This window comes from Alosa pseudoharengus, unplaced genomic scaffold (genome assembly GCF_046254945.1).
Source record: "Alosa pseudoharengus isolate Yale_2024_CS ecotype anadromous, Long Island Sound unplaced genomic scaffold, YU_APseudo_1.1 YU_APseudo_1.1_scf_19, whole genome shotgun sequence".
NCBI classification, from domain to species: Eukaryota; Metazoa; Chordata; class Actinopteri; order Clupeiformes; family Clupeidae; genus Alosa; species Alosa pseudoharengus.
This window is the reverse complement of record NW_027468657.1, coordinates 326,010-347,867: the sequence shown is the minus strand read 5'-3', so window position 1 is coordinate 347,867 and position 21,858 is coordinate 326,010. Positions and strand designations below refer to the sequence as shown.

General features: G+C 39.9%; 1 protein-coding gene across 2 annotated transcripts in view; it reads right to left on the bottom strand.

Annotated features, from left to right (window-relative positions):
- The window catches only part of LOC143132142 (adhesion G-protein coupled receptor G5-like), a 158,488-nt gene extending 139,160 nt beyond the window's left edge, over positions 1-19,328 (bottom strand). Inside the window, exons 1-3 of one of the 2 annotated variants that reach the window (XM_076291474.1) lie at positions 19,244-19,328; positions 16,005-16,057; positions 485-658 (exon numbers count right to left, since the gene is read on the bottom strand). In XM_076291474.1, coding sequence (XP_076147589.1) covers positions 485-658; positions 16,005-16,044 — 214 coding nt within the window. In that variant the 5' untranslated portion in view covers positions 16,045-16,057; positions 19,244-19,328. The remainder of the gene's footprint in view (positions 1-484; positions 659-16,004; positions 16,058-19,243) is intronic. The other variant, XM_076291475.1, reaches the window with a different exon arrangement.
- Between the last annotated feature and the right edge of the window lie 2,530 nt (positions 19,329-21,858).

The window sequence follows — 21,858 nt, the reverse complement described above, 5'->3', positions numbered from 1 at the left end:
GTCCTCAAACCTAAATAACCCAGCTAAATTTTGGAAGATAATAAAATCCCTTGAATTACCTCCCTGTAACTCTGCTCTCCCCAAGCATATAGTTAAATCCAACAGATCTCAAACAAGAATGATATTGTTAATGCTTTCAATGACCATTTCATTAAGGCAGGGGATATTATTCAAACAATCATATCCTGAAGAAGTCTCACACAGCCATGTCTCCTCACCCCTTCAACACAATTCATCTGCTTCTCTGGTCAGTGAGGGATTTGACTTTGGATTCATTCCCTCATCTGCAGTGCTTAAGGCTCTTTGACACCAGGAAATCAGCTGGCCCTGATGGCCTAGACCCTGCTTTACTGCCACACATTGCTATGACAGGCGCAATAGTAAAAGGTACAATATCAGTTTGCATGCAAGAACTAAGTCCACATAGAAGCTCCTTATGATGCTGCCATCTCTGAACAGGAATGTTAATGTGGGCTCAACTCACCTTCTCTTTTATATCTTCCTCCTCCTGCTCCTCCTGGTCTTCCTCCTCCTCCTCCTCCTGCTCCTGGTCCTCCTCCTCCTGGTCCTCCTGCTCCTCCTCCTCCTCCTCCTGCTCCTGGTCCTCCTCCTGCTCCTATTCCTCTTTCTCCTGCTCCTCCAATTCCTCCAACTTGTCCTGCATTGCACATGTGGATTTGTTTACAAACTGGCAAAGGTCAAAGGTCATTTTCAAAGAGCCAGGTAATAGTACACGATTTAATACAAATAGTAGGCTATTGCATAATTGGCATAAAGCAATTTATGATTCTCCTGGATGTTGGCAAGCAAGTTGTAAGGTTGGTTCTCCATAGCAAGTTGTAAGGCTGGTTCTCCATAGCAAGTTGTAAGGCTGGTTCTCCATAGTTGGCAAAGCTGGGGCTGCAGAGGGCGCTGTTGTCTTTCTTTTCCATCAAAATGAGTCTGATGCTGTTATGTGAGGGTACAAAACCTCCATAGGACGACTCTAACTTAGTGAACTGAAATAGACAGCCGGTGGGCAGCCGTGGCCTACTGGTTAGGGCTTCAGACTTGTAACCGGAGGCTTGCCGGTTCAAACCCCGACCAGTAGGAATGGCTGAAGCGCCCTTGAGCAAGGCACCCAACCCCTCACTCCTCCCCGAGTGTCGCTGTTGATGCAGGCAGTTCACTGCGTCAGGATTAGTGTGTGTTCACTGTGTGCTGAGTGTGTTTCACTAATTCACAGATTGGGATAAATGCAGAGACCAAATTTCCCTCACAGGATCAAAAGAGTATATACTTATACTTAGACTTAGACGGTTTCCATTCAAAGCTATTCTGCTAGCTGATTGGCCAAACATTGAATTTAATAAATGGGCTTCAGACACCACCACTAACTATATATAGTTACTAACTATAGGATATCAACGCTTACGTGTTGTGTTAGCTCTAGTGACTCCAAGTCCAAAGTAGTGTTATAAGAGGATTTCTTGGTCAGGGGCGGACTGGGACAAAAAATCGGCCCTGGCATATTTGGCCCAAGCGGCCCTCAAATTGGTCGGGCACACCTAATTAAATACAAAATCTTTGCATTACCCTTGAATATGTATATTTTCAACTGTCATGGAGCACGGAAAGTGATGTAGGCCTCACTCTGACTGATCAGAGGTAGGCATGGAGCACATGATCTCCATATTCAAGTAGGCTATACAAGCAATTATTAACGAAGAGTTTCTGCTTGAATACAAAGTATCATTTCTAATTATTATATAGGCTACATTTAAACTATACAATTCTCAATTGACAGCAGCACCGAAAAAATACTGAAGCCTATGTGTAAAGAGTTAAATTACCCAGATTGTCGTAGACATTAACCAGATGAATACCTTCCATTAAATGAGTCTACACCTCCCTCCCATTTGAATTATCATGTACCACGCCACACTGGCAGGGGAGGTGGAGTAGCTACAATCTATCTATCTAGTCTTCTCACATCTCCCAAGCTCACACACAAGTTTAAATCTTTTGAAGTTCTAGTCCTCAATTTTTTACCGCCAGACTGGAAAACTGATCAGCCTGTAACTGTGGTCACATTGTACAGACCCCCTGGCCCCTACACTGAATTCTTAGAGGAATTTTCTGATTTCCTTTCTACTTTAACTATCCAAACAGAAAAAATACTTATATTGGGTGATTTTAATATTCATATGGATAATGTGAACGATTGTCTCACAATTGCATTTCAATCCCTAATTGACCATGTCGGGTTCTGCCAAAAAAAGCGAAGCGGCGGTCATATAGGTTTAGTCAGATTTTTTTTTTTTTTTTTTTCTTTTTCACATGTCCAAATTTCCGTCAATGAGTCCCGGGACACTGAAAGACCGGAGTAGGCGAAACTTGGTGGGCATGTAACCCCATATGGATAGCATGGAACCATCGTTTTTCGTTTTGATCTGTAGCCCCCCCGCTGGACTGCACCCCCCGAAAGGAGGGTAGGGCAGACACAGTTTTCTGGGAATATCTCGAGAACCGTAAGGTTTAGGAGGACCATTTTTTTTTTGTAAGTTGATCTCAAGGGGCCATGTCAACCCATTCCATAACCACTCATTTCATGTATAGCGCCACATAGTTAAACACAAAAAAGTAAAAATTAGGTGTTGTAATCGCAGGTATCTGTGACCTAACATAGTCAAAACTGCACGAAATTGGAAGTGTAGGATCATTATGACACCCTCTGAATGCACGCCAAGTTTCGTGGAATTCCGTTCATGGGGGGCCACACAATAAATTAATTTATGTTCCTTTACACCAACTGGCCTGTAGGTGGCCGGAGACAGTTTTCTGTGAATATCTCGAGAACCGTAGGGCCTAGGAGGTCCACCTTTTTTTGTATGTTGATCTCAAGGGGCCATGTCAACCCATCCCATTACCACTTATTTCATGTATAGCGCCACCTAGTTAAAAATTAAAAAGCAAAAATTTAGGTGTTTTCATCACAATATCTCTGGCTGACATGGTCAAAACTGCACGAAATTGAAAGTGTAGGATCATTATGACACCTTCCGAATGCATGCCAAGTTTTGTGTACTTTCGTTCATGGGGGGCCTTACAATAAAATAATTTATGTGTACATTTAGTGACGTACACCAACAAGGATTCCCGGGACACTGAAAGACCGGGGTACACAAAACTTGGTGGGCATGTACCCCCACATGGATAGCATGGAACCGTCATTTTTCGTTTTGATCTGTAGCCCCCCCGCTGGACTGGACCCCCCGAAAGGAGGGTAGGCCAGACACAGTTCTCTGTGAATATCTTGAGAACTGTAGGGCCTAGGATGACCATTTTTTTTCCGTATATTTGCCTCCAGGGGTCATGTTAACCCATTTCATGTGCACACATGTGCACAAACAGATACACACGCACACACACACATTCACAGTAATCATACGTATGACATATACTCACACAGTGAGTGACATATGTACGCTTCCATGCACAGGCACATACGCAGGCACACACACAAGCACGCACACACACACACACACCCACACACATAACATAAACATAACACAAACAATCAAGAATTTCTCAGAATTATGAACAGGCAAGATGGAGGTGGGGTTGTATAAAATGAATTTTACATGTGAAATCTATGAACTAATCATGTTTTGGGACTTGTTGTCTAGCAGATACCAGTGAGAATTGAGTGTGGATAATGCAATTTAGTGAGACAGTTAGAATCATATAGGCCTTTCAGCGTGATTTTTTTTTTGTGGAAAAAATGTGCTGAACTGGGCGGCGGTCATATTTTGTACCGCTCTGCGGTACATCTAGTTACTTTTACAATGACATTACAACATGCAGTACCCAATTTAGCTGAATACTACAGCCGCGGCTTATCTGAAAAAACTAATGCAGACTTTCTAGAAAAAATTTCGCTTACGCTTGCCCCATTCCGGACTCATGTGGTAGGCCTATCAGAAGGCCCATTCCTTAATCCAGCCGAGGTCGACTTGCTAACTGATAATGTGATGAACTCATTACGCTCAACCCTTGATTCAGTAGCACCACTCAAAAAGAGAATGAGAAAACAAGTAAGGCGTGCTCCATGGTATACCACACAGACAAAAACACTCAAACAAACAGCGCGTAAACTTGAACAAAAATGGCGTACCACTAAATTGGAAGTTTTTCGCCAAGCATGGAAAGATAGCCTTATCACCTACAAAAAAGCACTCAACGAAGCCAAGTCAACTTACTACTCCTCGCTGATCGAAGAAAACAAAAACAATACAAAATTTCTCTTTACCACAATCTCCCGCCTGACGAAGAGCCACACCGAAGTAACCGAATCTATCCCTATTTGCCTAAACAGTAATGACTTCATGAACTTTTTCAATGACAAAATTGAAACAATTAGAGATAAGATTAATATCCAGTCAGTCTCACCAAATATTTATACTCCATTGCTGAACGGTAGCGAAAACATAATTGAATCACAGATGAGACGAACAACATTGAATTAATTTACACCTATTGACATATTAGACCTCACTTCCACAATCTCTTCATCAAAATCTACAACTAGTCTACTAGATCCTATTCCTACTCATCTTCTGAAGACTGCTCTTCCTTTCTTGGATAATGCTTTGCTCCAGATTATAAATAACTCACTGCTATCAGGCCATGTACCACAGTCGTTTAAGTTATCTGTCATTAAGCCATCCCTCAAAAAGCCTACCCAAAAAGCCTACCCACCTAACAACCTCAGAGATAAGCAGTCAGTAGCACTGCAGGAAAACTACAAAACTCTCATCACCACCCTGATGGGCACAGAAAAACGCTTTGTCATCTCTGGGCCTCTCCCTACCTACAGAAAAGGTGCTGAGAGATGGTCCAGACTGTTCGATCTCCACACCTGGCTCAAACGCTACTGCGCTTCCCTAAGCATCCCCTATGTCAACAACTGGGGCTTGTTCTGGGAGAGGCCCAGTATGCTGAAGCGTGATGGTCTCCACCCAAACCAACATTGAGCCAGGCTACTCTCTGACAACATAGCGTCCATACTGAGGCATTGACATTCTGTAGAAAATATTACAGATTCACGCCCAGGTATTGATTCGAATGGCATTATACATGTGGATGGGTCTGAGAATGTTTTCTGCAGGGTAACATACAATACTACTACCATAGATCAAGCTGCTTCATGCAATAGCATGACTTATGCTTATAGTTCTATTCCAACGTTGATTTCTACCAAACGTATAGTAAAAAGAAAAGACAAATTTAAAACTAGAAACCTAACAAATATTCTTTCCATACCTCAGCATATTCCTCAAAAGCCAGAGGCATTTTCAGCTAACATGGGTTTACTGAATATAGGTGCACTTACTACCAAAACCTTTGCAATCAATGATTTTATTAGTGAAAAACAATTGGATTTTCTGTTTCTTGTTGAAACCTGGCTGACTTCAGACAGCGAAGCTGTTCTTGTTGAAACTTGTCCCCCAAATTATAATTTCTTCCACTCAATTAGACAAGGCAAACGAGGTGGTGGAATTGCCTCCATTCTCTCAAACAAATATAGTTGCACTAGAGTCAACTTTGGTGAATTCGCTTCCTTTGAGTACATTGCCCTCACTCTGAAGGCTGACCCAGCTGTACTTCTATTAACCTTATACCGCCCTCCTAAACTATGGGCTGGCTTTCTCAACCAGTTTTCTGAACTTATGTCGCTCATTATCACTAGCTATGATCGGATAATTGTAAATGCCGACTTTAATATTCATGTCAATAAGACAACTGATGCTAAAGCCAGTAAATTCCTTAATGTGTTGGACAGTTTAGAGCTAAAGCAGCATGTTACAGGACCCACCCACAACCTTGGCAACACCCTCGATCTAGTCATTTCTAGAGGGATAGAAGTCACAGACTTATCAGTAAATGATATAAATATGTCTGATCATTATTGTGTATCTTTTAATATAGTACTACATACTCCAAAAATTCATCCCGAAATTGCAATCAAATCGCGACTCTTGGACATTAGAGCAGAACAGCAGTTCATAGCTCTTATAGACTCCATAAATTTAGATATTTTACATCATCCCAGAGGCTCTCAATCATGAATTAGGCGCTATGCTTGATAGAGTGGCACCCTTAAAGACTAAAAAAAGGCCCTGTAGCAAACTGACACCTTGGATGAACGAAAATATCCATGATCTAAAAAGATCATGTAGAAAAGCTGAGAGAACATGGAGAAAAACTAAGTTACAGGTTCACCGTGCCATTCTAAAAGAAAAAATAGCAAATTATAATAGAGCTATTCGGAATGAGAGAAGGAACCACTTCTCTAAGGTAATTGCTGAAAACAGTGGAAACTCTAGGGTGTTGTTCTCTACCATTGATAGGCTATTGCATCAAACTTACTTCTTCAAAAACAAAGTAATTTCTATAAGGGAGGCTATTGGTAACACAAGTAATATGTTTGATAGTACACCCAAAAACAGCCCCCCAAAATTAAGGTCCTTTAGCAATATTACTCAATCTGAGCTTGATAAAATTATAACTCAAACCGGCTCCTCAACATGTGTTTTAGATCCAATCCCTACTAGATTCCTCAAAAAAGTATATGATAGCTTAGCTCCCTTTATTCTCAAGGTAATAAATACCTCATTAGAAACAGGTATATTTCCAACTGCTTTTAAAACCGCTGTTGTGAAACCTTTACTTAAAAAGTCAAATCTCGACCATACCAATCTGAGCAACTACAGGCCTATATCAAATCTACCGTTCCTGAGCAAAGTACTTGAAAAAGTTGTTTGTAATCAGTTAAATACCTTCCTCAACGAAAACAGTATCCTTGAAAAATTCCAATCAGGTTTTAGACCAAATCACAGCACAGAAACGGCTCTAGTAAAAATAGTCAATGAACTCAGACTGGCTACTGACTCAAACAAAGTCTCAATCCTTATTCTTCTGGATTTGAGTGCGGCATTTGACACCATTGATCATAGCATCCTAATTCACCGCCTTGCGAAGTGGGTGGGTCTCTCTGATAATGCTCTAAACTGGCTTCAAACCTACATTACTGGCAGAGATTTTTATATCAGTCTAGGAGATCATGTATCTGAAAAACATGACTTGCCTTTTGGTGTGGCCCAGGGGAGCTGCCTTGGTCCCCTGCTATTTTCCCTATATATGCTTCCATTGGGAAATGTCATAAGTCAGCATAATGTAAACTTCCATAGCTACGCAGATGATACCCAATTGTATATTTCTGTGGAGCCAACTAACCCAGATGGCCTTTGCTCCCTCACTGCATGCCTAACCTCCATTAATCAGTGGATGAGCAAAAATTTTCTGAAACTAAATGATGACAAAACAGAGGTACTTTTGGTGGGACCAAAACTAAAGCGAGATATTGTTCTTAGTAATCTGGGGAACTTGGCACACCAGGTCAAACCAAAAGTAACAAGCCTCGGTGTCATCTTAGATGCAGAGTTAAGTTTTAAGCCCCATATTAGTAAAGTTACTCAAACAGCCTATTTCCACTTGAGAAACATTGCCAAAGTGCGGCCCTTTTTAACTCAACAAGATGCAGAAAAACTAATTCAAGCCTTTATCACTAGCAGGTTAGACTACTGCAATGCACTTTTCACTGGTCTTCCCAAAAAACATCTAAAGAAATTGGCACTCATACAGAACTCTGCGGCTAGACTTTTAACTAAGACTAAGAAGAGAGAACACATCACCCCTGTGTTGGCTGAACTGCACTGGCTCCCTATTTCCTATAGAATTGATTTTAAGGTTATGTTAATTACTTACAAAGCTCTGAATGGCACAGCACCTTCATATATCTCTGAGCTTTTAATATCTTATCAACCACAAAGGAAACTTAGATCATCCAATTCTAATCTTTTAATCGTACCCAAAGTGCTCCACAAACAAAGTGGAGAAGCTGCTTTTATCCATTATGCCCCCAAACTATGGAACACCCTGCCTCTGTACATCAAGCAGGCGAGTTCAGTAAATATTTTTAAAAAAGATCTGAAAACATACCTGTACAGGAAAGCTTTTAGTTAACTCATCTTATCCTGTAGACTACTTTTTCAGATTATTCTACATCTGCTGCTATTGGAGGGCGCAGCCAGCCAGAAGCAGATGGGCTCCTCCTATTAAGTCAGGTTCTGCTCAAGGTTTCTTCCTGGAATATGGGAGTTTTTCCTTGCCACAGTTGCCATATGGCGTGCTTGTGGGGGGTAAGAGGGTTAAGGCTGCCAGTCTTATGACATGTCATTTTCTATATTTTTGATATGTTGCTGAGTGGATCATAAACGGCCCCAGCAATGAAGAAATGTGATTGATAATGACTGACTGACTATTATTTTGTTACATGCTTCAAATGTAAAGCACTTTGAGCTGCATTCTGTGTATGAAAGGTGCTATACAAATAAAGCTTATATATTATATATATATATATATATATATATATATATTATATATATTATAACAACCTGGCCAACTATAGGCCTATATCTAATCTCCCTTTTTTGTCAAAAATACTAGAAAAAATAGTGTCAAAACAAATTGGTACCTTCTTGCATATGAATAAAATCCAAGAATTATATCAGTCTGGTTTCAGAGCTCACCACAGTACTGAATCAGCCTTAGTTAAAGTTTTTAATGACCTCCTCATCGCTGCCGATAATGGACATATATCAATATTGGTCCTCCTGGACCTCAGTGCTGCCTTTGACACCATAGACCACAACATACTACTCCACAGGCTTGAACATTCGATAGGCATTAAAGACTCAGCACTCGCTTGGTTTAGATCATACCTTTCCAACCGCAGACAATTTGTACAGGTTCACAATAAACCGTCTATCCAGACTATGGTAAAATATGGGGTGCCTCAAGGCTCAGTACTAGGGCCCCTGTTATTTTCTCTCTATATGCTTCCTCTAGGCTCAGAAATTAGGAAACATGGCATTACATTTCATTCTTATGCAGACGATACACAACTATACCTTTCCATAAAACCTGACGAATTGACTCCGTTAGCCAAACTTGACACATGTATACGAGACATAAAGACATGGATGACAAACAATTTCCTGCTTTTGAACTCCGATAAAACAGAAGTCATGGTTTTAGGTCCTAAAAAGATGAGGGATATCCTATTCTCATCACAGGCTACATTTACTGATCTCCGACTATCCTCATCCACATGTGTTAAAAATCTAAGAGTTACAATTGATCAAGACCTATCACTAAGTAATCACATAAAACAGATTACCAAAGTTTCATTCTATCATTTAAGGAACATTTCAAAGATAAGGAAGTCTTTATCCCTACCAGACGCTGAGAAATTAATCCATGCTTTTGTCACCTCAAGGATTGATTATTGCAATGCTCTATACGCTGGCTGCAATAACACCTGTCTAAAGAGCTTACAGCTTATACAAAATGCAGCTGCTCGCACACTCACTAGAACTAAAAAATATGAACATATTTCCCCTATCCTGGCATCTCTACACTGGCTGCCTGTTAGAAGTCGCATTGACTTCAAAATATTACTTCTAACATACAAAGCCATTAATGGCCAGGCACCAGAATATATTAAAGATCTCCTAGTCCCACATAACCCACCCAGACCGCTACGATCACAGAATACTGGCCTTCTTGTAATTCCAAGAATCTCAAAAACTACAGTAGGAGGCAGAGCTTTCAGCTATCGCGCACCCCTCCTCTGGAATAATCTTCCTACCTCAATTCGACTAGCAGACACCCTCCCTATTTTTAAGTCTAGACTTAAAACATACCTCTTTACTGCCTCCCATAGTTAGGTATGGTGCGTGGAAATTCACCCACCTCAGGGTTTTTGGAATGGACCACCCTGCTGAGTCCTCGTGTGACTGGCACCCCAGTCGCGCGTGCGATGGTGGTCACTGACCATACCTGCGCTGGTGTCGACTACCCCTCACCATGCCTTAGTTATGCTGCTATAGCATAGTGCTGTCATGGACTTTTCATGTGTCACGCCGTACAACCCCCCCCCTCTCCTCTCCCCCCTTCTCTCTCTCTCTCTCTCTCTCAACTCTCCCTCTCTTGCCTATTCCCACCATGGTATACTGTAACAATATACAGTACTACTGATTACTTATTGACATTAACCATTTTGATTTTCAGTAATACTAACCCACTCTACATCTCTCTTTCTTCCCCCTTACTGTACCTCACTTGTGAGGTATATCATCACCAGTCATCAACCATCCATGTGTTGGCCCTCCTCTCACCCATCTCACCTGAAGTCCCATCCTCGACTGCCCTATTACTGACCCCTATCTGGACTCCTGGCCCGTACAGCCTAGCGACCCACCACCAGCCTATGACAACTCTGCCCGGATTACTGGCCCATCCACCAACCCACCACATGCCCCTCGAAAACTCCCTTCCCCTGGACAATCCCAACGCTGGACTATTGAACTTTCTGTCACTAAATCAGGAATAACGAATTACCATAACGGATACGTAATCATCCCACCTCTTGTAACTTTCAGCTCAAGTGCTTAACACCATGTCTTATTCTCTACACCCGACTATCATATGCATTTGTCATGTATACAGACCTTACTGTCATGTACTGACCCTAGGCAGATGGGTCAGGCCCTTGAGTCGTGGATCTGCTCGAGGTTTCTTCCTATATATATCTCCAATTCTAGGGAGTTTTTCCTCGCCCCTGTTACCCATGGGCCTCTCTCTTGCTTTTCTTTTCTTCCTTTCTTTCCTTCTTTCTCTGATTGCCTACATTCTGTAAAGCGCCATGATACATGTGTTATGTTTTGGCGCTCTATAAGCACAATAAATTGAAATTGAATTAATGTAATTTACCGTAAACTCCAAATAATAGCCCAGGCTTTTATTTTCCCAAATCGCCAAACTGCACCTAGAGACAGGCGTCTATATGAGACAGGCCTTTAATTCCCTTTACACAAAACTTTTCCTCTGCAAAGATGGAAAATATTATCAAATTAATTATTTCAAACACACTGAATGTCTACCTATATGACTAGGCTATCTGATGACAATTAAGGATCATCATTCATTTAGTGTTGAGATGTTGTTCATTGAGTGAGATACAGTAAGATCCAAATAGCTGGATAGCCAGAACAGATGAAACACGTTTTAATTAAAGTAATCTACAAAGAGATCGTATCACACTGAAAGCTCATATTTTGTCACTAGCAAATAGCCTATATCGGTCCTTTGTCAAATACAGTTGCATTATCAGCCCTGATCAAAACCGTTAAGGAATTATCTATGCAAAAGTGGAACGTGCTTAATGTTTAATTCTCCCTTCGTTTCGGCATGAATGAAACAGCATGAGAGAGCATGAAATATATTGTTTCTCCCGTATTTTATTTGGCAAATTTGACAACAGTCTACATGTCAAATCATAGCCTACTTCCAGGCGCGCGGAAACATATTTTTGACCAGGGGTGCTGAATAACAAAATCATGGATGTCCGACGATTTCTCCCCCAGCATATGATTCGAATTTAGACAGCTAAATACGCAATTTCAGCGCCGTGTATGAGTAGGCCTAAGAGTGGGAAGTTTTATAATGCCCTGGGCAGCCACATTCCACTGCAACTACGCAGCACTTGCCACTCCGACTCATCAATAAAAACTGCGCTCGCACACACCAGACCCATAGAAGCGCACTTGACTTTACATCATTAACCTAAGGTAAATTCCTTTTCTGATTTCTTTCTCGTTATTGCCATGGCAGTACGCATTTAGAATAAAGAATATTGTTTGCGAACCCTTTTGTTTTGTTGCCAGCATAAAAACAAGCTTAGGCTACCATCGGCCTATCCGCAAATTTTAAACACAAGGGGTGAATTGAACGATGACGAAGTTGGACATATGGGCATACCGGTAGTTCATATTGAAAAAAGTTATAGCCTACAATTTGGAACTCTAGCTTTTCCCCAACGCAGTCTTTTAATGCATATCTCATAACGTGCACAGACTGCACCATGCTTAAGCCCAAATCACACTAAAGATTTGTGACGAGATGAGCTGCAACATTCTATTAACCAGCAACTTGATGCAACATTCTAAAACGGTATACCAGTTATCACTGTAGGACAACTGAAACAACACAAAATAAACAGGGCTGGATATATTTTATTCCTGTAGGCTATACTACCTACCTACATTGCTGGTACATTTTGGAACAGTATAGCTACATGAACTAATTATCTTTAGTGTCTTCCAGTTCCAGTATAGCCTATTGTATAGGTTATATATAGCTTAGTTGGCTTGTGCATGACTTCACGTTTTGTAGCTTACATTTCCGTCAGTCTACAGTCTTTTAGCCCATCTTTACCATGATAACCCTTCCAAGATAGAAACCTTCTCTACTTTATGAGACCAACCACCACTCATGCCATCGATGTTGAATTGTGGGTGTCTAATGAAAACTGATCAATCTGACCAACAATTAACGTCGATTTGACACTCTTTTGCTGTCCGGGTTTGCAAATCATTCATTTAGAAAATGTAAAGTTACACTATTTGTTATTGCAATCACAGCACGGCCTTACTATGTTATTATTACCATATCATTACATTATCGCAATTAATAAGTCATCATAATCATCATCGTCAGCATGGCATGTCACACATAGTCTACCTGCTCCACCAGTGTTGGTCAAGTTACTTGGAAAAAGTAATTAGTTACTGATTACTGATTACTTATCCAAGAAAGTAATCCAGTTACTTTACTGATTACTTATTTTCAAAAGTAATTAGTTACTTTACTAATTACTTTACTTAGTTAATTTTCAAAAACACAGTAGCTATACACAACCTGAATACGCTTTTTTAAAACTTGGTTTATTAGTTTCAATCTTAACTTTTTGGTGTGTATACTCCTTCATTCAAATAGATGTAAATAAAATACAGCAATAAAATAATTAAAACCAAAGTCTCTATTAACATTTACATCTTTTAACAGTTGCAGTGCAGAGAGGAGTAATGCATTTACCAAAACAGAAAATGCTGTTGCATGCCACATTTAGGCTGTTCTAATGTCAAGAAGAGTATGTGTTTGAACTGTGTATGTGCAGTGCCACTGCTGGCTATTTTGGTGCCCAAAGCACAAATAAAATGATATTGTATTATATATTATTTAAACGGAGTGTCTATTTGTACCCCTGGTACGAATAGTCTTGGCCACACAACTGGGCTATTCACACCCTGTTACATAACAACAAAAACATGTTGATCGCGTGCCCAAAAAACATGGCCGACATTCGTTTTCTCGTCAGCAGAAAGTGAAGAATTCTGAACGGTTTCAGCACTAATATCTGTTCAAATTAAAGTTGAGATGGAAAAGTCGTGTTTTATTTATTCATAATCTTTGTTTAGTGAACACATATAACCGTCAGTTTGCTAGCTATCAGAAATTTCGTGAATATGACGTTCAGGCCTATAAACTATAAGTTTACATGCAAACTTTAACATCTTGTCGAAGCAGATAGTGCAGTTGTCATAGGCAAGGGCTGGCACGCGGGAGACCGGGGTTCGATTCCCATGTGATGCGTTTTGGTGGAGTGAGTGTGCATGTGTACCAACGTCTCTGGAGAGAAGGCGCGCAATTTGAACAAGAAATCGGTTCTCAAACGGAAGTTTTGATTGCAACAATTAGCTAGTTCATGCACCAGGGTGTAAATAGCATGCAGTACTATAAACACCTGGGTACGAATAGCATCCACTTCTAACTGTACATTGATGCAAACAGCATACCTTATTCAGAGTGTCTATCACAGCTGAGCACTCTGTTATGTAACAGCAAAAAAAACCATGTTGCTTGTTTTTAAAAAATAAATAAAAATATTATTACATTGTGTGATCAATATGCCAGATTAAATGCACAGGGGTGCAAATAGCATACACTGATATTTGTACCAGACAAGGTACTAATAGAACACTTTGCTGTGTGCACCGGGGTACGAATAGCATACACTGATATTTGTACCAGACGAGGTACTAATAGAACACATTGCTGTGTGCACCGGGGTACGAATAGCATACATTGATATTTGTACCAGGGGTGCAAATAGCCTTACCCTTATTTAAATGATAATAATGACAGTAATTTTAGTTGAAAATATTTCTTAAGAAATACTACTAATTTGATGCAGTTTAACTCATTTAGAAATGGTGCGCTGTCACTTTAAGTGCGTCTACACAACTCTCATAATGATCAGTTCCATTCAAATATAAGCCATTGGCTAGTCCACAAACTCCACATTTAGCACAATATTAGCAATAATGATGACGATATTAAGTTGGTATAAACAGCTAGCTAGACATTTTCTGTTTGCAATTAAAAGTGATAGCTAGCTAAGTAGTCTCCAAAGTACAGGGAGACAGAACGCAAATGACTTGAGTAGCCTATGAATATCACACTTTTTGAAAAGGGGAAAAAGACAACGAGTAAAGGGCGAGGCTAGAGTTGGAGGAATTGTGTCTTGTAGCTGTAAAGGAGAACGCGAGAATGACCGCCGCTGTAGGCTCACAATTAAGAAGCATAAATCAGCCTTAAACTGCATTAAGATGTCCACACGTAATGCAGCCTCATTTTTGTCAGCAGAAGTTCAGCAAATGTGGTTTGGTAAACGGGGACACAGAAGTGAAATAGGTTAACCTGGTCTATTTGAACATTGCTGGTAATCTTAAGTGATAGGCTATCATACAAACCTTGCGAAGGCTTGGTAGCTTACATGTTTCGGATATATCACGTTGCGCATGTTATTAATTGAATCTCATGTTGCGCAGTAGGCTAAATGTGGTTATCCAACAGATTCATAACTTCAGTAATTGTCATTAGCCTTTATTAATGGTGAACAAACCATACCAAACCAGAATAAAATGTTATTAGATTCGGCTACATTTCAAATCCATCTCTCCATGTTGCATTGATTGAGAATGAACATCCCAGAGTGGAGCGCTGTCTGCTCCCTGGGGGTGTAGCCTGGGTGCTCTGCTGGTGTTTTGCTCATCGGTTTTGTTTAAGGTTTTGCAACAGTGACGCTGCACAAATAGCTCTAGGCTATATTAGATGCGGGTTACTACTGTTATAATGGTTAACACCTCTGTTTTTTGCGGGACATTTTTTTTTTTTTTCGTGGATGATTTTGTTTATTAAAAGATATTTTGAGCCAAAAGTGGAGGGGCCACTGTGTTTCCGGCGCCTATGGTAGAGATGTTAAAGGAAAATTCCGGTTTTTAGCACTTTAAGGCCCTTTTCTGGTTTGTTTTGGATGAACTAGAGTGGTGGACACCGAAATTTTGACGATTGGTCCTGTCTCGACTTTTCTGACTCGTTTTGAATCGCCTTTGACTTCTCAGGGTGGCTGGCAATGGGCATACTGTAGTAGGCTACTCAAACATGTCCTAAAACAACCCTTAATTTTCGTTTTCATAACTGTGCAACTCACCGAGTGGTTAGTGGTGTTCGTTGATTATTAAAAGCAAATATATCGGCGCAATGTATGATTTCCAGCCGTCTTATTTGCTATTGTGGAACTATTCACAACCGCTCAATATTTGAACCTGAAGCATAGACGGTGGCGCAGCTATCAACGTGCAATGCGTCTTCCAACAGAAATCAATGGGATTTTACAAAAGGCCAAATAAAACACAACAGAAACTGTATTTCGCTACGCTACTTGTTTTGGAACATCAACGAACAGGCAGAGAGACTGACATATAGACAGGCAGACAGGCAGACAGACAGACAGACTACAGGCCTCATCCTTCACCATGACAGACAGACAGACAGACAGACAGACAGACAGACAGACTACAGGCCTCATCCTTCACCATGACAGACAGACAGACAGACAGACTACAGGCCTCATCCTTCACCATGACAGACAGACAGACAGACTACAGGCCTCATCCTTCACTAGGATTGGCAGACAGACACAGTAGAAGCCTTACCCATCACCAGGGCCAGCAGGATGAATGCAGCCAGGTGCATCCTTGTTGCTATTCTACAGGAGGAGAGCAGATGATCCTCGTTAGATCCCCCAGTAATGTTCAACATTTCCAGTCCTTTACTGAGGTATCACATCTGTCTGTGTCTGTCATTGCTGTCTTTTCAGTAATCAGCAGCACACATGCCCATAAGCAGCAGTCCTGTGGTATAACTGGCAGCACACATGCCCATAAGCAGGAGTCCTGTGGTATAACTGGCAGCACACATGCCCATAAGCAGGACTCCTGTTTCCTGAGTGTATGTGCTGCCAGTTAGACCAGATGCAGTGTTTCCCACATAACTTAATTCTATTTGTGGTGGTAGGATTGCAGAGTTAACTTGAATGCAACAGTTTTTAACATGGTTATGATGCTAACCAGATTTAAGTACAACCTGGAAACCTGGAAAAATCATTGTCTGGGGGTCCGTGTTGATATTGTGGTGGGCCGCCACAAATAAGTCAATGTATGTGAAACACTGACATAAGCAGGACTTCTTTTTTTTCATGAGTGTAGGTCAGAATCTGGTGATCTGGTATAACTGGTTCAGTGTATGCGTGTCTGTCAGGTTGTGTTTTTGCTATTTAAATGAGGACATGCAAAGAAAGTCTGCAACTAATATCACACTTCCATTATCTACTAGCACATCAGTGAGTTAAAGGAGAAGTGCATAGCAAAAAGGAGAAGTATCAAACACCTTTGATCTTTTACTGGTTTCCTCACCAGTGAGGTGTTATTATCATGAAATACATGGGAAATTTGCCTGAGTAAAATGTACTCAAATTCAGTAACATTTTACTCTGCCAGATAACATTTTGTCCCTCTCTGAAAATAGTAAAAGTCTTTTGATAGAGGGGTTTTTTGGAGAGCTGCTTCTAGGGATTATGGGTAAAGGGTACTGTGTTGTTCTAATATTTATTTTTTCTCTTAACTGTTTATTGTGGCACCTCAAGATATGTGTTCTGTTGAACAGGTGATGGGCAAAATTATTGTGTTGATGATTTTCAGATTATGGTTAGAAAATACCATTAAGGAGAAGACTCAAAATATAAAAGAGATTTTGAATACTCTTAAAGGGGTTCAGGATTTTGGACATAGAACCTAATTTCCAAGTTAGCAAGTGTGATATTTATCAGTGGAGACCGTTTTCAACACGTTTCATCCAGTCCTTCTAATTGCAAAGTTCGCAGGTGCTAGGCTAGCGCAAGTCATCAGTATGTGTTAGCCTGCCACTAAAAACAGTAAATATCACACTTGCTAACTTGGAAATGAGGTCCTGTGTCCAAAATCCTGAACCACCCCTGGTTCAATGCAAAGTTGTTTGCTTTCTCATTACATTACATTACATTACATTTGGCTGACACATTTTTAGCCAAAGCGAGCAATTTTTAGGACAATTTAAAGAACAGTTTAAAAACAGTAGAGAGCAGTAAGAATAAGAGCATCGGTGAGTGCTCAATTTTCTCAATTGACTTTGACCTGGTCACTTGAAAGTGTCCTAAAGTTGGTGTCCCAGCTGTGTGTTTGGGTGTCTGGCATGCTGCCTCTGCAGCGCCCCTTGAAGGGGGAGATCCAGATGCATTATGCAAGTTTACGTTGAATGACTTTTTTTTTAAGATTTAGATTTATATGACATGAATAAGACGACTGTAGAATGGCAGTAATTGTGAAACAAATCGTTATATTCACCATGACAGCACCACTCACCATCACATATGCTCAGCTACATCTGAGACTTCAACCTCAACTCACAGACCAAGTGTGTTGTGGATAGTCATCTAGTTGATGGTGTGTGGCATCCACACCAATAACACAACAGCATGACAGCTATTAGTATAGCCTTAAATATAGTTTAATTACATATCGAATTTTTAAGATTAAATTTCAGTCAAGATTAATATGCGATAATGTGAAGAATACTATGGACAGTGGCATTCTGGGAAATGTAATGTGTGTTGGTTGTAGCTCTGAACTGAGTAAAATGTGCACTGAATAGAGTGAAATACCACCAAAAAGAGTAAAATAATAACACCGATTTACACCGGAGAAACACCTCTATCGAAAGAGTAACTTTTAATCTTTTCAGAGAAGGATCAAATGTTATCTGACAGAGTAAAATTTCAGGCAAATTTCCTGTGAAACTGTGAGAAACAAACATAAACAAAAATATAAACAAGCCAGTCTTCCTCGGAATCTAATTACTGCAATAGACAGGCACTCACTAGCCCTACACAGCATTTAATGACATAAAAGATAAGTGCAATAGTTTGGCTCACAGGTGGGATCTGGCCTCTGCTACTCATCTTTATTGTAAATGATCATTTTATGTTTTATATGCATTTCTACCAACAAGGAAAATCATTACGCAATAACATTAACATAACAGAAAAATACATGAACAATCCTGTCTACAATGTGACCAGTTCAAGTGTTTTAATAATCAGTTTTTGGAAATGGCATTTTTTTGTCAGGTTCACAGTTTTTGGTGGCATTTACTGCATTTATGCATGCATCAAAGACATTACTTGGATTTGGTATTCGGTTTCGGATTCAGCCACATTTTAAATAATGGATTTGGTAAAACCTTAAAAAATTCTGTGCACCCATAATAATATATAAACAAATGTGCTATTGATAACAAGCATTCAGATGCTTTATTTTTTTAGCATTGATATTGCTCTGCAGGTACCCAATTCAGAATTAGACATATGTAGTTAACCCAGTGCTGAAGACAGAAAAGGAATATCCACTTGCTCTCCTTACACTAAAAATGCACTGGTGTCAAATGCTGCAAGTAGCTTCACAGATACAATAGGAGCAGACACTTTGCATCCTGACCAAAGCAGAAAGCCAATGTGTATTTCCTGGAAGCTGTTATACATGTTTGTTTGCACATGCTGTTGCATTGTGCGTATGCAACATTAAGATAAGCTGTTCAGTAAAAACAAACCTGTTTGTTTTTGTTTGTTACTATTAGTATTAGTATTAGTTACTCCAACCAAACATCACCCATAAAAACACTTAATGTGATATTTGCTGTAATGAGCATAGCCACCCCAGAAATGCATACATTTACAACCAAGCAGGACAGAAGTTAGCCTTATAAATGAAACCAAGCAGGACAGAAGTTAGCCTTATAAATGAAACCAATTAGGACAGAAGTTAGCCTTATAAATGAAACTGAAATTGCCTTTGGTACACACCTGTCAATCTGAAATGTTGGAGATGGAACACAGGGTTGAGAGAGAGAGAGATGAAGATGAAGTTGAAGTTGCCACTGAGCCACAGGGCGAACTGACGCAGTGTGGTTCATATCTGGTTTAACTTTCACAATAGACCAGGAAGCTTGCAAGCTGTGAGTTAAAACGAAACAAAATGTCATGCAACATTGGCCTCTGTGGAACCTTCTGATAACTCCACCTGAAGGAAGCATTACAGAAGGCTTTAAAAGTTTCAAGTTTAAAAAGAAACTGACTTGTTCAGTTTGTTGTGTTAAGTGTTGTCTACTTTCTTTGGTCCTGACAGTTTTTTTACGTTAATTCCATTGTATGCATAGCCTGCATCCAGGCTCAACTGGTGTTCATCATTATCAATGAGCATTGATATGGAACAGTGATTAAACTTAATCTTTACTTAAACTTAAATGTCATAGTCCTGTTATTCAGAATTAATAACACTTGACTGAAGTGTTCAAGTCGTCAGTATTTGTCATGCAATGTAGGCTAGCCTAATTATACATTGCATGACAAATACAAACGACAATAGGCAACCATAACCAGTGAAGGTCTGTGGCACAGTCACGGAACAGGGTGACCAGAAACCAGAGCTGGACAGTAACGGAGTACATTTACTTGAGTACAGTACAATTTTGAGGGATCTGTACTTTACTCGAGTATCATTTTTGGGGAGTACTCATGACTTTACTCAAGTACATTTGAGAGGCAAATATTGTACTCTTTACTCCACTACATTTCTATCCATAACCGTGAGTACCCGTTACTTCTTCTAAAAAAAAGGAAAAAAGAAAAATCTCGGAAACCCTCAATTTGTTGTTTCCCTCTCAAACGTGATTGGATTGTGCAGGCACCACTGATTGGGACAGCCTATCAGCAATCACCTTCAGCTTTCCGCCAAAGTCAACTCCATGGTCAGATTTAGATAAGAGACAAAACCATGGACGAAACAATGGATGAAGACGCAGCAGGTCCATCCCGGGAATGTACCAACCTGTGGCCCCACCTCGCCAGACTATTTACATTTTCTGAACAAGTTAATGATAGTTTTCGCTTCAAGTGTTTTAATTACAAAATAGTATTTTGTATGTGAAATACGTATTTTAAATACATGTATTAGAAATACTGCCCATCCCTGGCAACATGGTAAAAAGATGAAAATTACTTGATTTGACTTTCAATTCATTTTACATTCTCCAAGGTATTAACATTAACATTTTTCATAACTCCATGTAGGACGTTTCTGTACATAAATGTAAGCACTGTGGCAGTAGTAATGCAATATTTAGAAAATGTAGGCTACTCTTGATACTCAAGTACTTTTAAAAACAAGTACTTCAGTACTTTCATTTAAGTAGACATCTGACTGTTGTACTTTTACTTGAGTAAAATTTAGCAAAGGGTATCTGTACTTTTACTCAAGTAATGAAGCTGTGTACTCTGTCCGCCTCTGGCAGAAACTAAACTACAATGCCAAGTTGACATCACTCAACCATGGTAAAAATATATAAATAAAAGTGAAGTAGCCTAGATCTAGCCTAGCCTGTTACGGGGTCTAGTATAGCTGCTTTTATTATGATATGCATAGACCCCGGAAGATAGGAACTTGTATGGCCATAACATATCATTTCACTGCTATGCTGATGACACACAGCTGTACCTCTCAGTCAAACCAAACATGCTTAACAAGCTAACTGTACTGCAGGATTGCATAGCTGATGTGAAAGACTGGATGTCTCAGAATTTCCTACAGCTTAACTCTGACAAAACAGAAGTCCTTTTCATTGGCCCTGACAAAGTCTATAATCAAGCTAAGACTTTTCTTGGACATTTAGCCTCAAATAACAAGACTACTTCTAGAAACGTAGGGGTTTTATTTGATACAGATTTAAAATTTGACCAACATGTAAAACTCCTTGTGCAGTCCTGTTATTATCAACTGAGAAACATTTCCAAAATCAGATCAATGCTTTCTTTAAAGGACACAGAGAGAATTATACATGCATTTGTCTCATCTAGACTTGAGTACTGCAACGCCTTATTCACCTGTTTAAATCATCATTCTATCTCTCGTTTACAAACTGTTCAGAACTCAGCAGCCAGACTTTTGACAAAGTCTAAATTTAGGGAACACATCACCCCAGTTCTGGCCAATCTTCACTGGTTACCAGTGAGTTTTAGGATTGATTTAAAATCCTCCTTATTACCTATAAAGCATTACATGGTTTGGCACCTGACTATTTAACAGATTTATTAACCCCCTACTGTCCAGCTCGGCCCCTCAGATCCTCCAGCCTGGGACTTTTAGTTGTTCCAGAAAGTAAACTGTCAACTAGGGGTGACCGATCATTTGCAGTTAGAGCACCCAAGCTTTGGAACAGCCTCCCTTATAACATCAAATCTGCACCATCTGTGGCTGTTTTCAAATCTAGTCTAAAGACCCACTTATATAAAATTGCTTTCCTTAAATAGTGAATGATTCCACTCATGTCTCTGCTAATTTATTATGACCGCCGCGCAGCGAAGCGGTTTAGTCAGATTTTTTTTTTTTTTTTCTTTTTCGCATGCCCAAATTTCCGTCAATG